The 17,285-nt window shown below is 40.0% G+C and overlaps 1 protein-coding gene across 6 annotated transcripts in view; it reads right to left on the minus strand.

Moving 5' to 3' along the window:
• Window positions 1–6,968: 6,968 nt before the first annotated feature.
• Window positions 6,969–17,285, minus strand: part of DLC1 (DLC1 Rho GTPase activating protein) — a 264,648-nt gene continuing 254,331 nt past the window's right edge. For 5 of the 6 annotated variants that reach the window (XM_027676455.1, XM_027676453.1, XM_027676452.1 and 2 more), the window contains 8 exons: window positions 15,329–15,488; window positions 14,895–15,093; window positions 12,347–12,560; window positions 11,822–11,936; window positions 10,692–10,913; window positions 9,796–10,013; window positions 9,454–9,627; window positions 6,969–8,924 (listed from right to left, as the gene is read on the minus strand). In XM_027676455.1, coding sequence (XP_027532256.1) covers window positions 8,804–8,924; window positions 9,454–9,627; window positions 9,796–10,013; window positions 10,692–10,913; window positions 11,822–11,936; window positions 12,347–12,560; window positions 14,895–15,093; window positions 15,329–15,488 — 1,423 coding nt within the window. In that variant the 3' untranslated portion in view covers window positions 6,969–8,803. Of the gene's footprint in view, window positions 8,925–9,453; window positions 9,628–9,795; window positions 10,014–10,691; window positions 10,914–11,821; window positions 11,937–12,346; window positions 12,563–14,893; window positions 15,094–15,328; window positions 15,489–17,285 lie in introns of those variants that run through there. The other variant, XM_027676456.1, reaches the window with a different exon arrangement.

Consider the following 17,285-nt stretch of genomic DNA (forward strand, 5'->3'; position numbering starts at 1 on the left):
GGTTTGCTGTCCTATGAACTTCTCTGACAAATTTTGGCCAAAACCTAGAAATATGTTTTCGCATGAGCACAGACTGCAAATTTTGGCCAAAACCTAGAAATATGTTTTTGCATGAGCACAGACTGCAAGTAAGACTTTGTTCTTGCAGTCAGTCAAGAATTTTGTTTGAAACTGGATTTCTTGTCTTTCAGTCAGGCTAAAGCTGATGTCTGGGCAAAAGCGGCCTCAAGGTTTGCTGTGTTGAGAAGAGCCCTGCAGAGCAGAGGTCACCTGCAGCAGCCCAAGGGGTGTGCAGGTGATGCAGTGCTTGTGCTGTGCCATGATCCTACAGCAACAAGTTGTCTTTGGTAGCCAGCGCTGACTTCAGGTTCAGTAACTGCTTCAAGGTTACTACTATGAATGGATGTTAACAGAGAAATGTGGAAATACTAAAAAAACATACTCATAACCTTTTAAATTACAGTATTTCCTTTTTTCCTCCCCAAGTTTATCTAAGCATTCTTTAAACCACATTTATCAGCTTTGATATGTCAAAACTTGTTTCTGTGATTAGCATGCAACATTGAGGTTCAAATATTCTAGTTGCATCTCCAGTTCAAAAATCCTTTATGCTCTAGCTCCCTATCACAAAATGGGGTTTGTAGCACATCTGTTTCATCTCTTGTCTATCAAAAGTAATTTGATTTAGAAATCCTTTGGAGTTTTGTATAGACAAGAAGCAACTCAAAGGAAAACTTGTTCTCGGCTTGGCCTCTAGGTGTTTTTGTTTCAGCTTCTTGCAAAACTCGCACTTTCAATTTAAGATTACTGAAGCACAAATATCACATTTTTTTTCCCCTTGGTGTTCTGGGGAAGTCTAACTAGGGAAAGCGAGGCATAACTGAGGCACAGAGGGCACAAGGTTCATGTAAGAAAGCAGATTGAGGGACACGCTTAAGCCACTCAAAGAGCTTGGGCTGATTTCCCATTTATATCAAAGGTTTTTGGATTATTCATTCATCTCTGGGGCTGGTGCAAAACCTGGCAGGGCAGTGCAACGTAATGGGTGGGTAACTGAGTCCTATACAACATGGGAAAAACTCTTGTCCCAGCTGCTACTTTTGGGATCAGTTCCTATAAGAATTAGACAGAAGACAAGGGCAGAGCAGAGTGAGCTTGTTTGTTTAGACATACAATGTTTGCCTTTATTTCCCTCCATCTTTTCTAAGGGCTGTGACAGCACTTCCTTCCTAGTTCATTTGTGCGGCTGCCTGAAAGGGATACGTCTAAACAGGGGTCAGAGTGACTGCAGGGCAGTTTGCTTGTTTGTTAAACAATATGGGAAGAAAACACACAGAGGCCATGTAGAATAATTCCCTTCCCTCTGTACCCCAGGGAATATTCTTTATAAAATTTGGCAGCAAGTCTTTCATCACAAACCAGCAAACCACTACATGGAGTGGCTGGCCCTGGAAACTGTTTTAGCAATTTACCAAGAGAGGAAGAGGAGACACAGGAAAGAAGCTTTAAAAAAAAAAAAAAAAGAACAGAAAAATTGTATAAAGCCTCATAGAAAATCTCTACATCAGTAGGATAGAGTGTTGAAACAGTAAAAAATTTATGTCAGTTTTCAAGGAACAAAAACCAAAAAGTGTGATGAGCTTGCTTTGCTACATGATGCACTTTAAAAAAGAGCACAGTATCATGTCATGTCCTAGATCATGATGCTGATCAATTTAAAAAAATGCTCTCTCTGACAATGACCATTGCAAGACTGTTAGAACAAAAGCACAAGAAAATTCCTGCAGGCTTTTGTGAAAAATATGTCCAGAGGTAAGTCCAAGTGGCTAGTGCAGAAATTCAAGAAAAATAACAGGAACTTTATATATGTTATAAATATATTTGTCTCCAAGCTCTACAAAAAACTAGTAGTGAATTGAAAATGTGAAATTTCAAATTATGAAAAGAACTACTTCTAGAACAAAGCTGATGGTGCCAGAAAACAGCTTGTTTTGCCTTCTTTCCTCAGACAACTTGGTGAGATTTTGAATCAGCACCGATGGCCTCTGGTTCCAGCAGTAAGCTGGGGGTATAATTCTATCCAAGCCTCAAACTTTAGACATGTAAAGCTTCCCGAGGTCTGCTATTTTCTTAGGTGTTTATCAAATACATGACTAACAGTCTAACAGCTGTGACTGGCCTGCTTAAACTTCTGTGCTCCTCAGCTGCAGGGCCTCTGAATTTCATCACCGCTCCTGACGGGTCACTCATTCCCTCACTGAACTTGTGGGTAGGATGCTTGGGGCATAGCTTTTCCTCCTTCCTCAGTCCAATAAGTCTGTTGAATGGAACCTAGTTCAGTAACTATTCTGCCTGATCTTGTTTACAACCAATGCCCCAAGGCGAGTGCTTTGCCTAGAAGTTTATATGTTAATTTCATACATAAGCATTTATTCTTGTCTTAGGTTGGAAAGGTGGAGAAAGCAAATGTGACTATGGCTTAGATGTTAGCTAGAAAATCTTGACTTTTCTGCTTGCTCAAGGTCATTCTTAAAAGGCCTCCAAACACAATTTAATCTGTTTTCAGAGGCCTCCAAAGCCAAATAAGGGAGCTTGCAGACCAAGAGCTGTCTGTTAGTGCTGCTGTGTGTACCATTACAATTCTGGAATTCATAAGCAGTTGTGACCCCTTCTAGATATGGTTTGTTTCTACTTTAATTGAATACTTGCCCTGCATTATTAGGAGTACGTGTTTCTATGCTGGATCCCCCTGTATTCAGCACTGGAGAGGCTGCACCTTGAATCCTGTGTTTGGTTTTGGGCCCCTCACTACAAGAAAGACATTGAGGTGTTGGAGCGTGTCCAGGGACAGACAAAGGAGCTGGTGAAGGGACTGGAGCATAAGTCTTATGAGGAATGCCTGAGGGAACTGTCATTGTTTAGCCTGGAGAAAATGAGGCTCAGGACGAACCTTATCACTCTCTGCAACTATCTGAAAGGAGCTTGGGGGTCAGTCTCTTCTCCCAGCTAAAAAGTGACAAGACAAGAGGAAATGGCCTCAAGTTCCTCTGGGGGAGGTTTAGATTGGATATTAGGAAAATAATTTTCATGGAAAGGGTTGTCAAGCATTGGAACAGGCTGGCCAGGGAAGTGGTAGAGTAACCATCCCCAGAGTTCTTTAAAAGATATGTAGATGGGGTACTTGGGGACATGGTTTAGTGGAGGGCTTGGCAGTGCTGGGTTAATGGTTGGACTCGATCATCTTAGAGGTCTTTTCCAGACCAAATGGATTCTGTAATTCTATGTACCCCTTTGAATCCATGAGGAGCATGGCACAGAGATGGGGTGCCCTTACAGGAAGAGAATTACTGTCAGTTCTCACTGGGTAAGACCAAGCATCCTCATCTGCTTTTCCCCTCACTGGGAGGAGGAGGCTTCATTGTTGCTGAGGATTTACAGCAACTCTGGCAGCACCAGAGTTGGAAGATTCAGCAATTTGTATGTACTTCTACCAGTCTTAGATAACAGAGTGCAGTGTCTAAGTAGGAGGTGGGCAGGTGCCATTTTCTAGACACATTACCTTAATGAGTTGCCCTTTCTTTTTAAGAAGTTCTAGCAAGGCTTTCAAAGCTGCTTTTCTGCTTATCACAAAGCAGTTTTCATTGTTATCTGCTGAACGAAATTGGTCATAGGCAGTAAAATTTTACCATTTTCTTTTATTTGAGTACTGATTTTAATGTAGTTCTAGCTCTGTAAGGATATCACTGAGGTGTCATATTCAAAATCAATTTGGATTATTGCTTGTATTATTGTTGCTAAATGCTTTATTACTTGTTATATGCTTTGGAAGCCCTAGTTGATAAATTATGTAGGTGACAAAGGCTTCAATAACAAGTGAAAAAGCCCACGTGTTCTTCAGACGTTCTCTTGGAAAAGAGAAATGAGTAGACTGCTGGAGACCAAATGATTGAGTTAAAACAAATATTTTAGTATCTTTGCATTCCTTTTCATATGTTTAAATACTTAAAACATGCTCTATTGTACAGATTTCCCCAAAGGTTGGTAAAAAAGTGGCCTATTAGCAACTTTGCTAATCATACCATCAGTGTTTCTATAAACTTGAATTATAGCCTAGCTGAAGTTTACATGTTTAACTAGCTCATAACAATGCCTTGACTGAAATTTATTTTCTTTTAACTGTTTTTGAAACAAAGCAGGATACTTACCAGACGATCAGCTTGTTTTGAATAGATCTTTCAGACTGCTGTCACTAAACATTTTGGAAGTGTTTGGCCACTTCTTCCTTTTAGAAGAATCCTTCCTCTATTACACACACCTTGCACACCATCTTAGTCTGGGCCGTGTTATGAATATAATCTACTTCTGCTATTCTGCTACTAGCTGTCTTATTTTAAAAAATGACAGTTCTCTAAAGTGACACTCAAGTGTTTTAACTGAGGCCACCCTTTCTCAATTCCCAATTTCTTCCAACATTTCTAATAAATGAGGCACAAGCCCTATCAAATCAGAGCCATCTAGATTACATCATCCTGTCTATATGCTTATATAGATGATGCTTATCTCATCATATCATAAAAAATGCTGTTTAATTTCCCTCCCTGGAATACATACATAACTGCACTGGCACTTTACACTCTACCTGTTTTTTGAATAGTAGCATTCTTTCATTCACTGAGAATTCTGTTCCTAAGGCACTTTTCCATTTTTAGTGTTATAAAGCCTCTGTGATATTCAGACCCACCACATCAGCCTTTTATTACATGAACTAATGAAGTGACTAGTAAAACACTAGCACCTGGAGAAGCATACGCAACACAATTGCTGCAGGTTTTTTTCTTCTACAGTAAGAAAAAAATGCCAAGCCTATGAAGTAACGGATTTGATTCCCTTTGTGACAGGGAAATCATGCTTATCTGTTATAGGTCTTTCTGGGTTTTGAGTAAATGTTAGAAAACCAAAGGGCTCTCCCAGTTATGTGGTAACCTCCCCATGCTGATCTTCATGCTCTTGGCCCATGGGGGAAAGGCACTGCATCTTCTCATTTAAGTGAAAGTCCACTTCAATAAAACATAAGAAAACTGCACTCCACAACCTCCAGTGTAATTCTTAAAGACTTGTTAATTAGCAACTACCAAAATAATTGAATTACTTTATTTCTGACACCAGACTGTTTCTTGCTCACAAGGCAGTGCTACCTGACACTTCTTACAAAACTGGTAGACTGTAAGTCCTATAATCATAGCAAATAGTCTTTTTAGGTCTTTGTGATGCTTTATGGAAGCGAGGAAGGAATAATTCCAGGGTTTAAGCACACGCAGTTTTAAATGACTTATGCTCTTGCTGCTTCTCAGGGAGAGATTGTCTCACAGTCTTAAAGACCTCTTGCTGTGTGGAAAATGCCTTTTCCTTTCCTTCTGCCTCAAATTTTCCATTAACGAATTTTTATCTCAACTTGTACACCCACTCAACTAGTTTGAACTCTTCTTCTGTGTTTTTATGACCTTCCAGTGCTAGTAGACATTTACTACATCCCTCTTGTCTAGTGGCCAGATTATGTCTTGAATATCTCTGTATAAATGTACCCCTTTGGTGCCCTTATCTTTTGATGAAATTTTTTCTTCTTTGAATTCCTTCCCATATTTCATTGTATTTTACTGTCCCTGGATTCAGCTTACAAGTTCACTTCTCGCAAGCATTCTGGATGCCTCAGAAAATACAGTAGGATGGTGCAGAGGAGAGGGGAAAGTGAGTAACTCTCAAGTGCTTGGGAGAGTGCTCAATGCAAAAGGCACATGGATGCAAGCATTGCATCAGCGCTTCACCTTAACCTCTGGTGCTATACTATTCATCATTTTAGACACTGATACCTTTCCTTGCTAGAGAAATGAAATAGTTCTGGGTTGACAGATGAGAAATAGCTGGAAGTAACTTTTCAGAGATGCAGTCGATGGCTGTATGAACAAGTTATGGTATAACAGAATTAGCATTTTGTCTTCTAAATGTAATGTGTTGTTGTGTTAAGTCAGTATCATGATTTCACTCTTTATGATTGTAGGACACGACCTCCAGCAATTAGCAGAAGATCTGTGTATGACATTTAATTTTTGTATATCTTAAGTGGTGTGTGAGAACTAATACCATGACAGCAAGAGGTTTGCTTTCCTAGACTGTGAAGCAGCATCCCTCACTGCTCCCTGGGGAATGTAGGGGGCAGTGATAGTGATCAAGACTTTGGGACACTCAGGCACAGAAGGAATAGAATGATGTTGGTAACTGAAAGGCAGTAGGCCTCCTTGCAGCTGCTCAGTCAGACAGGCCTCACAAATCAAAATCCTCCTTCAGATGCCCAAATTATATTTCTGTTGGCTAAGACTTGAAAAACTTTGAAAAGTTGTTTGAATTAACAGCTGTCTTTGGCTTCATTTTTCACCTTAGTCAGTTGTTTGTATATCCTTCTGGCTCTCACTTTGGCTTCGTTTCACTGCTATGTGTGCTTTAACTTCCTCCAATTACTTTTACACTTGCATTTTTTAAAGCAAAGCTATGACTCCACAACTCATCATGCCTTCATTCTCTCTGTAGAAAATAGGAAAGCAGTGCATTATTTTTCAGCATTGCATACAGCTGCCTATCAAGTAGCAGTCTGCTTTCCACCCTGTTAAATTCAAGAGTTTCCTTTCCACAAGATTGCAACAAACCAAGGGTTTCTTCTTACTTTTAAATGTACGAAGCTATTGAGTGGGGAATATTCCTGTCCAGTTGTCTGTCATTCCACAGTCTTGTCTTCCAAAAATTTTGAAGTTGTTTGGTACCTGCCCTTAACAATACTCAAAATATCAGCCTGGGAGACAGCAGCAGTGGCCATGCAGTTGGCTGTGGCATGTAATGAACTGGTAGTAAGAAAAACACCTCATCCTTTGGGTAAAAGAGCAGAAGGAAGAATGCAGATTAAAATAAAACTCATTATGCATCTCCAATTTTAAACATTTAATAGTGCACTTATTGAGTATACTCTGTACAGACATCTATAGCAAGTTAAACATTTTCCTTTCTCTCATGTAGATCATAGTCATGTAAAGCACATTTACAATAGAAAACATACTTGAGGTACAAAATCCCAAAAAGAATATCTGAGGTATAAATACAGGTATATTTTAAATAGTCTTTATCATGCTTAATCTATGTTTGACAGTACACTGTGGGCAAGTATACATGTTTACAATAAAATGGTATGTACAACATACAATTTTACAAATTCAAAAGTGTTTGATGTAGAGGACTATACAAGAGTTTCCTACTCATGAGGAACATTGTTACTGGAAGTACTACATTATTTGCCATTATACAAAAATCTTCATCAAAAAGCTTAAAATAATACTGACAATGGTAACAAAGTCTCAGTCAAGATTCCATCTTGCAACTCATTCATACCTTAGCCACAAAATACATTTGTCACTTAATACTGCATCTCAAAAGCAAATCTTTACCTTTACAGTAAAACCTACGGAAAGACACCTTTCCTGAGGACCTCAGGACTTCCTGCAGTTCATACAAGTTGATTCTCAAGGAGGGGGAAATATCCCAAAGGGTTTAAAACACAACAAAACCCAAGAAAAAATGGCACCCTCCTTTCTGTCCCCAAACATAACCCTCCAAATTGCTCACATCCAGGTTCTGTTCATGTTAACATGCAGCTTTTAGGAAAATGGAAAAAGGAGGGTGAGTAAGGAGAGAGCTTGTGTGATTCTCCCTAGCCAAGTTACCCCAGCTGCTACTGCAGGAGTCCTGCCACCTCCCAGCACCACAACTCCAGTGTTGACTTCTTCCTCTTGAGCCTTTAGAATACAGTTAAATATATAAAAGCTTATTAAAAGACTTATAGTTAATGCAGGTAGCAGTAAAAGCAATGAACATTTTTGGCAAATTATCAACTGATGTTATTGCCTTTCCTCACCATTGCATAGACATTTCATTTCTAAGATACTACATTGCTCAGAAGTGTATTTTCTTAGATTTGCTATAGAATTGCTCATCACTTAAGAGTTCATCTGGATAAGGAGTGTACAGTAGCCAAAGCAAGCCTCTTGTAACATCTGCTAGGGTTTTTAACAAGGTTAGAGCTGAGAAAAATGCAAAACTGGCACGTGGGAAGGATGGCCACTCCTAGTACACTGAGGAGTCCCAATCTAGGTTTAACTGTGTCCAGCATACTAAAATCCATTCTGGTTGCCTGTCAGTGTACCAGACACATTTCAAATTCAACTTCTATCCTTTCAACCATTAACACACTCATTCACACTTTAATCTTTGTGCAAACCTTTCTCTGCATATCTCAGTGAGAACACATTGAAGAGTACCAACTATTCCAGTGGATACACCAGTCCCTCAATGCACTACAAATAAAATGACATGAGTATGTACATAAAGCTAAGTATTTCACATGGGAATGATAAGCCTTCACCATATTTCATAATATATTTTGTATTTAAAGACATTTGCTTCTCAGAAGCAATTCAAACCACTAATAGTACAATTTTTTTTTAATTTTTATTTTTTGCACAGTCCTCTTATGTATTCCAGTCGAGGCCTACACTATAGACCTTATACAGACAGGAAGCAGCTTTAAAGTGTATGGTATGGCCACAGTCCTATAGTAATGCTCACAGTCAAGTTCTCATGCTGTCATCCCTTCATGACATGACTTGCAGATGGTACACAGTCCAGTCTGCAGCCGATGAGTCTCAGTTTTGGGTAATGTCTACATTGCTGAGGTGTGGAGCTCATGGCTGTTCCTCTTCAGTAGTCACCTGGATTTTATTTCCTTGCTCTCAGGACTCTGATGACTAAAAGAGTCTCGTATCTTAACAACTTCAGATGCACACAAGTGCCCAAAAGACTTGGTGTACCAGTCTGGCATGTGGCCCCTGTTGTGTGGAGAAAAAGCCATGATGAGGTAGGTACCAAGTAACTTTGCATGCATTTTCTTAGTCAGAATCAAATACATATCTAGCTGGTTAAAAAATGCCCAACTAAGAAATCTTTTTAGTACCACTTACTGCTCAGCTCAGCCTTATTAATACATAGACTTGCTCAAAACAAGTCTGCCACAGTGAGGAAAAATTATGAGACATTTGGTCCTCTTTACTAGCTTAATATTAAAATTAACATGTCCTTGCATCCAAATATGACTGTCAGAGGAAGGAGTGGGGTTATCTACCAATAAAGATAGTAGAGCACATAGTAGAGGCTTCTAATGCCACAAACCACACCTGCTGCTAGATGCGCATGGAAGCCAATTTTCTGAGACATCTCAGAGACCTGCATGCATACCTTTGAGAAGTGTGTACTGCTGGCCAAGCTAAAGTCTGTTGAATCATCAAAATTGTCCACTGACCACGTTGAAACCATACAAGAAAAGTTACTACCACCGAAGGATAAAGTGGAAATTCCTACCTTAAATCAATTCTGCACATGTAGGTAAGTTTGGATTTTCCTGACCCGCAGGGCTCAATCAGATACCTAGACAGGAGCACATTGACTCTAACACCTGCCACTGGAGCACGGTCGTGGTCCACTGAGGTTGCTAGAAGCACACATGCTCCTTTGGGGAAGTTTGTCCTCCATGTTCTAAGAAAAAAGAAGAAAAAGAAAAGTCTTACATTTGACAGACAGTAATTCAGACATCTAATATGACTTCAAATAAGGCAAAAAATAGATATTTACCAACATAACTTATATTATAAAGAAACAGGCAAGGCTGTGTAGGATATAAACATCATCGCACGTAAGTCTTACCTTAAGACTACGAAGTCCCTGGCTGGGTGAGGTGCCATGCTGTTCTGGACATACTGGTATATATCTGTCTGGCTATCCAAAGGTTCGATTACTTTTGACTCTATAAGATCTTCATCCCAAAGATGCTGCTCTTTGAGTAAACGATTTAAAACGTCCTCTGGTGTAGCTGGGATTTCAATGGTAGTTTTCCATAATCGGAGTGGAGGACCTTCGCATACCTGGGGAAAATTAGTGAAGTCCTCAGTTTTGCTCTTCCTTACATTTTCTTTTCCTTTCTATTTTAGTTTTGGCTAAATATAGAAAATTGAATACACACACACATATATGTACATATTGTATGTACTAAGCTTGGCATAAGCTCAGACTAAGGTTTGTTTTCCAAACAGCCAAAGGTATCTGCACACTGATGTCCAAATGTTTTTTAAGTTACAGTTATATACTCCAGTATGGGCCCCCATTAAATTGTGATGCTACAGAAAAATATCATAATTTTCCAAGTTTATTTTTTAAAATTCTAATTGAAACACTTCTCCCTGTGTGAGCTCTGAGCTATGCAAGATTAGAGCTCAGAAACTTTTTTCCTACTGCCTGTATAGTGACAGTGCTTGGAGGCCTCACTCAGCTTGTTAAGGCTTTGCATGTGAGTAAAGACATGTAAATTCAATAGAGTGAACATTCCTGGGCTGGATAAACAGAAGAACACAAATCAGTGCATGTTAGCTGACTACTGCTGAAAGACATGCTGTTTTTAGATGGTGTGCAACTGTGTCAAAAGATTAAGAGGCTTTTCCTTAAATCTATCTGCAATGTAAAGACGTGCACTGAACCTTCTGTAATATCCTGTGTCAAAAGTGAGCTAAAAACCAGAGCTGTGGTGAGAATGACAGGGTGCATACCTTCTTGTAGGCCAGCTCTGCTTGCTCTGAGGTGGAGCAGCTGACCCAGCCTTTAAACTTCTCCTTCATCTCTTTGAGCAAGTCATCCACGCAGTCCTGGAGGTAGCAGTGGTAGTCAGAGGGCTCGGTGTTGCTGCTGCCTCCCCGGAGCTCCTCCAGGCTGAGGGGACGCAGGTCCTGCTCCGTGTACGAGTTCCGACCCCTGCTCATTTCTTCAGGTATCTGAGGGATGAAAAGGGTGAAATAATCCTCCTGCAGCTCTCTCTCCCCATGTCACTGAGTTAGTCTAGCAGTTCAACAGCCACAGAAAGATGGGTATGCTAGTTTTGTAAGTGATGGGTTGTGTATGTGTCAGGTTAAGCACTCAGTGTGAAGAAATGCCAACATTAAGTTTGTGATTTGATTTAACTCAAATTAGTCTCTCTTTTATGGGGTGTCTTATTTTATTCTCTGGAGTATCCCCCTTTGCTACACAACTAGATTCATTCCCACAGCAGTTTATCCTGCAAACTGAAGGAAGGAGGGATCAGTTGTCAGCTGCAAGAAAAGAGACAGGCACGTCTTCAGTTGAGGGCTCTGAAAAGCTTTGATGACAGTGAGGAAAACCAGGACTTGAGACTTGTCTGGTTCTCCATCCCAAGCCCTAGAGGGAGCATGCTTTAGTTCCGACAGACCCTTCAACCTATGGTTTGACAGTGTCATGTTCCAAGATCTTTTGTGGTCTGCCTTGCTACCTCTTGGGAATTTAAGTACAATATGAGCACTGAAATTCCTGGAAATAGTTTCTTGCTTTGTAATTAGAGCTGAGGTTCACAGACACTCATGGCTGCATAATAAAAGCTTGAAAATGTATTTCAAATGTAGCTTGGGGGCAACAAAATTGTGACAAACCCCACAACTGCCTCATGATTTTAGAGCACCAGTGACAACAGAACAACTTCCTTTTCTTCTGGCACTACTTCTATTTCATGTATGCACAAAGATCAGGATGCATAGTTTTTTTAAAAAGCTATTTATCACGTATTAAACTTCATTAAAATAAAGAGACATTCCTGGCCTTCCATTTTACAGCAGATCTAAGACATGTTGGCCAATATTTTATCCATCAGTTTTGCAAACAGGTGTTTTACCTGAAAGAGCTTCTTGCATTCAGCAATCATATGAGCTAGCCCTTGAGTTGCAGCCAGATTTTCATTTAGGTCCTTTTGATCAGGTTTTCCCAGGCTTGGTTTTCTCTGCATCACCCTTCACAGGGGAAAAAAACACAAACATGCATATCTAGTTATTTAATGTAGAGCAAGAGACATGCTTGGTAAGAAAACATTAGGATTCCCTAATCTACTGGTGATTTAGAGCAGTGCTACCTGGGACTAAATATTGGCATGGTGTTGCCAACTTCTCTTGCTACGCTCTCTGAACCTTTTTTTTGGAATCCCCTCCCCTCCCCCTGTTTTTTATCTTCTTATGAGCTTTATTATATTGTAACGAATCTCCAGCAAAAGGCAGGATCCCATAACCATTCTACACCTGGTGCCCCCTGAGGTGTCCAAGGTGATCACAGCTGGGAGGGTCAATGCTAGACCGTGCCTGTTGCACATCACTGCTAGCTGTAGTACGGGACCAGCAGCAGTGAGTCCTGCTCCCCAGAGACATACCTTGAGGAAGAATTCTCTCTTTTGAGAGTGTTCAAGTGGAAGAGGGAAGGTGCTAAGCAGACGGCCAGGTTTGTTGGTGTCATCTGGTTTTCCTTCACTGCAGCTGTGACATCACTCAGGAAATAGAGAAGAATCTGGAGGACCTCCCTGTTCTCATCAGGTAAAAGCATAATGGCAGCCTTGATAGCCTGGAGACGCTGATCCTTTGGCACATCTGCATAATATTAGGAATTCTCTCATCAGCCCATTGATTTTCCACACACACAGCATGAATACATCCCAAAGCAAACTCCAGCTTCAAATATTTGACTCTAGTTTGAAGTGATTTCCTTCAGGATGCATACCATTTGTAGGAAACATGAAGGAATTTTCTTCAACCCACTAGTTTAACTACCCTCAGCTATTTCCTGTCTCAGAAGAAATGCAAGCAAGAGGAAGCTGTGCCTATGCCAGAGTTAATTTTAGATTTAGCTTCAATAGCTACATGCTCCCGCAGATGCACTAAAATGACAGAAGCCTGGAGTCAGGCAGGGAACAAGCAAACACAGTCCAGCCAATTTAGAAATTCTTTGGCTTGCAAAGAAACTTAAAACCTGAATGCATTTTAGAATAGGTAAGTTAATTAAATAAACTGGCTAGCAAACCTTTTCAACAGTGATGTCATAAAATATGCAGAAAGTGCTTTACCAAACACAGAGGGTTACTTTATTGAGCAGATCATTCAAAGTCATGCAGTGGAAAAAGAAAGTCAACGCTGTGAAGTCCCATACCATTAAACAGCTCCTTGGTTACGAACAACAAACAGCCACTGGAAAAATTTGACGTGTGTCTTTATGTAAGGCTTTCTCCTCCAAACTTGAAGGGAATAAAAATGAAATAACCCAGACCAGATCTGCTTCTTATGAAGGGATTTCCAATAAGCCACCTCTGAAGACAACATCAGAGTCTGAGTCCTGGAGCATTTATATCTTCATTAGCACCCCACCACCCTCACTGCATGTCTCAAAATACGTGTGGTGCTACCCAGATATTTAATTGGTATTTGTTTTGGGCTTCAGCAAATTTATAAGGCTAGCAGGTGAGTTTAGGAAGCAGTTTTAAGCAAAAATCCACCATTCTCCATGCTCTCTCCTCAATCAGCTCAAAGCAAATTTAAGGCACATGCAGACAATTCCAGTGTGCAGCCTGGTGCACAGCACCAAAGCAAAGGGAAATTTTGTCCTTTGAAGGGAAGCAAAATTTACAGCAGTTTTAAGGCTCTTTGCTTTACACAGAGATAATACTTCCCAACCACCTCTGGGGATTCCTCAGACCTACCACCTGCAAAAGGAACGGAACAGATACTGCTGCAATGCTGTGTCAAACTTTTTTGCCTCTAAACCCCCAGAGCTGTTGTTTAATATACATGGGAGTGGAGAGTTTGATTAATTTTCTACATAAACCTGCTTGGGAATCCAAACATACAGAAAATGCATGCACTGAAATAATGGTATGTATGTTTTCTTTTAAACTGTCACCTCTACCTACAGAGCTCTGAAGGAAGTTCCTCTAATGTTTTTTATAACCCTAATCATAAGGAAGGCACATAATACAGCAAGGACTCAAAGAAGGTGTTTTTGCAGTAAGTTCTGTCATAGCTGTACTACCATGGGAAGAACACATCGGGAGAGAGCTGGGGTGGTGCTAGAAAGAGAAACTACAGGACTGGTAAGGTGCCCGTAGTGCATCAGTCAGTTTGGACCCCCACGAATGCTTCAAAAAGCTTTGGTTCTGGTCACCAAACATTAATTCGCTTTTGGCCATTTTATAACGTGCGAATACTCCCAATGAAACAATGTTGAAAAAAACTTCTGAAAGACAGTACGTTGTTTGAAAAGATCCAGCACAAAATTACCATCTATACAGAACTCAATTTATCTAGCTCACGAGAGTGCCTTCCTTGCTGAGTTGAACCGGCCATCTCAGAAGGATTAATTATTTCTTTTCACAAGCATTGGTAAACTCCATTCTTTATGTGATTTACTCTAAGCACTTTCTGTTTATGGCACCTATGGGCAAAGCAGCTACAAGTGAGTAACAGAAAAGCTTACAACTTAGAAGCTGTTTTAAACAGTTGTGGTGAAGGATAGAAGAATATGAACTATAAGAAAACAGAAATTTTTTGGTAGCCTTGCCAATCCCCTCAAATGCCTCAAACTCTGTTCATCCAGTGTTTGCTCTGCTTGTTTACTTAGCCACATCAGATGTGGCTTATTTTCAAACCACAATATCAAGTATGCTCAAGGAAGAGAAGAAAATTTAGAGCAAGTGATGGAGGATTTGCATTTGTTCCCAAACTAGAGAGAAAGGTGAAATGAAAAGAACTTTTACTATAAATTTTTATACAACTACAATACAAAAAAAATCCATTCCTTAAGAGGCACCCTGAACTGTAACTTGCTGGAGAAAGGCAAAATGTGTAGTGCCCAGAGGAGCACTGTTACAAAGTTCCACCCTTGCTACACAAATGACTATTTGCCATCTGCTGCAGAAATCTTATGAGACTTACATTGGTATATCTGTAAGAAGGTCTCAGAGAGTTTGTTGGTCATGAGAGGCTCAGGGAGATCACGGAAGAATTGCTTTAACATGTCTGCTACATCATAGGCAGACTGGCCTTCGTAGTTGACGCTGTCTGTGGAACTCTCATTCATCTGACGCAAAGCCTGAATTCTTGATTTGACTCCAGACTTCCTAAACAGTCCAACCTAAATATACATATAAAAGCAAATACATTTACAATGAGTCCAGCAAATCTGAAAGGTAAGCATGCTCTTTAGCTTCTTATGTATGGCTTCTAATTTTGTGGCAAGCTTTCCTCACATTATCTATTTTGTCCTGTTTTGAGTCTTTTTTCAGTCTGACCCAGGAACAGTAAAAATCAATGTAAAGCTGGGCTTTGGGTGCTGCATGTGTGTGGGATGAGAGTACAGCAAAACTCACCTGATCCAGACAGTGGTTGCGGAGGTACCGCATGGCTTGCTGAATGCTCTGTGGAAGAGGCTGCCCTGTGCGCTGGACATTGACTTGCAGCGGTACTCCAAAGACATTTCGGTCTCTATAATCTGGCACCTTTATTCTTTTCATAAATTTTGGTACTGCCCTGTTTAAGAAAAGGGAATGACAAAATTAAATTAAACCTCCGTTGACCATTTATCTTCTGTATTTCCAATAATTCAGAAAGCAGTGAAAACAAGTGAAACACTTAAAGTAACATGAGAAATAGTGACACTATAAATTATCTAATCCACTCAGGGCTGAGAATGGGGAGAGGATAGAAAACAGTTTCTCTAAGAGAAAGGCTTGACATTTGGGGCAGTATGCTGGCTCTAAGTATTAATGTGGTGCTACTCCATCAATATTAGCAGGATGAAAGCAACAGGGTAAAACTGCAGGGGCCAGATCGAATTGCAAGAAAGTCAAAATAAATCCTGTGGTCAGTGACCCCTTATAGCACTGCTGCTTTAGGTTTTGGGAAAGATGGGCATTTGAACAATGAGCTTTTGTATGTCAACTACTTGTTCTGCAAAGTCCTCAAACTGGGTCCACCACCCACCAGTGTGCAGAACAGCAGGAAACTGATGTAATACATTTGAGTTTGTCAGCTAAAAACTTCAGCTCTATAAACAACCCCTTTGAGGGACCCCCCTCCTTGTCAGCCAGTGACTTTTGCTACCCCCACCTCCCATTCCAGTTTCATTGAGAGGCCTTTCCATCTGCCTATGACTCCAAGGAAAAAGTTACTAAATACAAAAGAATGATTTAACCTCGGGTCTCCAAGAGTATTGGTTTCATAAAGGGAAAAAAAAGCATTAAAATGTGAAAATATTGAGATCATTTTCCTAAACAGGAAGGAAAGTTAATGTCCAGTGCAGCAACTAATAGGACACAGTAGCACTGGAAAACAGGGAGACCTATTTAACATTTCAACATACAGTACAGCTATCCAAACACTGCATTGGATTTACAGCTGACAAATCTGTTATATAGTAAAACAGAACCAATTTGTACTGCTGTATAGTTAAGTTTAGGGCATTATTGATACATGTATGAATAATACTTGCTTTGTCAAAAAACATGCCAATGGAATGTGAAAAAACACATTGCGATCTCCACTGAGAATCTGAAGCATGCAGGGATAACTGGTCAATACTTATTTCTGTCTTTCAGAACAAACAACTTCTGTATTTAGAAAGACTGACATAATAACAGCCTTTGAACAGGAGGTACTTTGATGCTGAAGCTAAATACTCTCTATGACTCCTGGGGAAGGGAGGAGGCTGGCCTGTGGTAGGGACAAGAAAAATTTTATTTGCTCCTTTTCATCCTGAAGGTTACACAGGCTGTACTGCAGATACAATAATAAAAGAGCTTTTTATTTCATTCTTCCAACAAAAAATATTCAACTGGGTTACAAACACCTGGCCACAGCAAAAATTGCTGCCTACAAAGAACTCTGCGGTTCTCCAACTTTTCTTTTTCTCTCCATCTCTTTGGCAAGCTAACTGCCTTAAAAAGGGAAGACAGATTTTGGTTCATGAGATAACAGAATTAAAGAAAATTTATATTATTTAATTACATAATTACTTAAAGAAAGTAATGCAAATATTTTAACATAGCTGAAGAAAAGCAAGCATATTAAGATCGACTGCAATTTGTGCCACTGCTTGCTAACTGCCTCAATAAACAAGTAGTCCTTCTTTTGCTACAGATAGTGGACATTTTCCTGCTCAGAATGCTGGTCTGTACTTCATTGCTTTTTTTCCCTCACATGCCCCCTATAAACACACTTCCCAAACCTAATAAGATTACACTTATATAAAAGGTTAGTGATTTTAGCCCTGTCTTAGAAAACCAGAAATCACTGTCAGCACAGGCTGGAAGACAAAGTGCAAATATG

The sequence above is a fragment of the Neopelma chrysocephalum genome, unplaced genomic scaffold, assembly GCF_003984885.1.
Source record: "Neopelma chrysocephalum unplaced genomic scaffold, ASM398488v2 Primary Assembly neopelma1_42, whole genome shotgun sequence".
Taxonomy (NCBI): domain Eukaryota; kingdom Metazoa; phylum Chordata; class Aves; order Passeriformes; family Pipridae; genus Neopelma; species Neopelma chrysocephalum.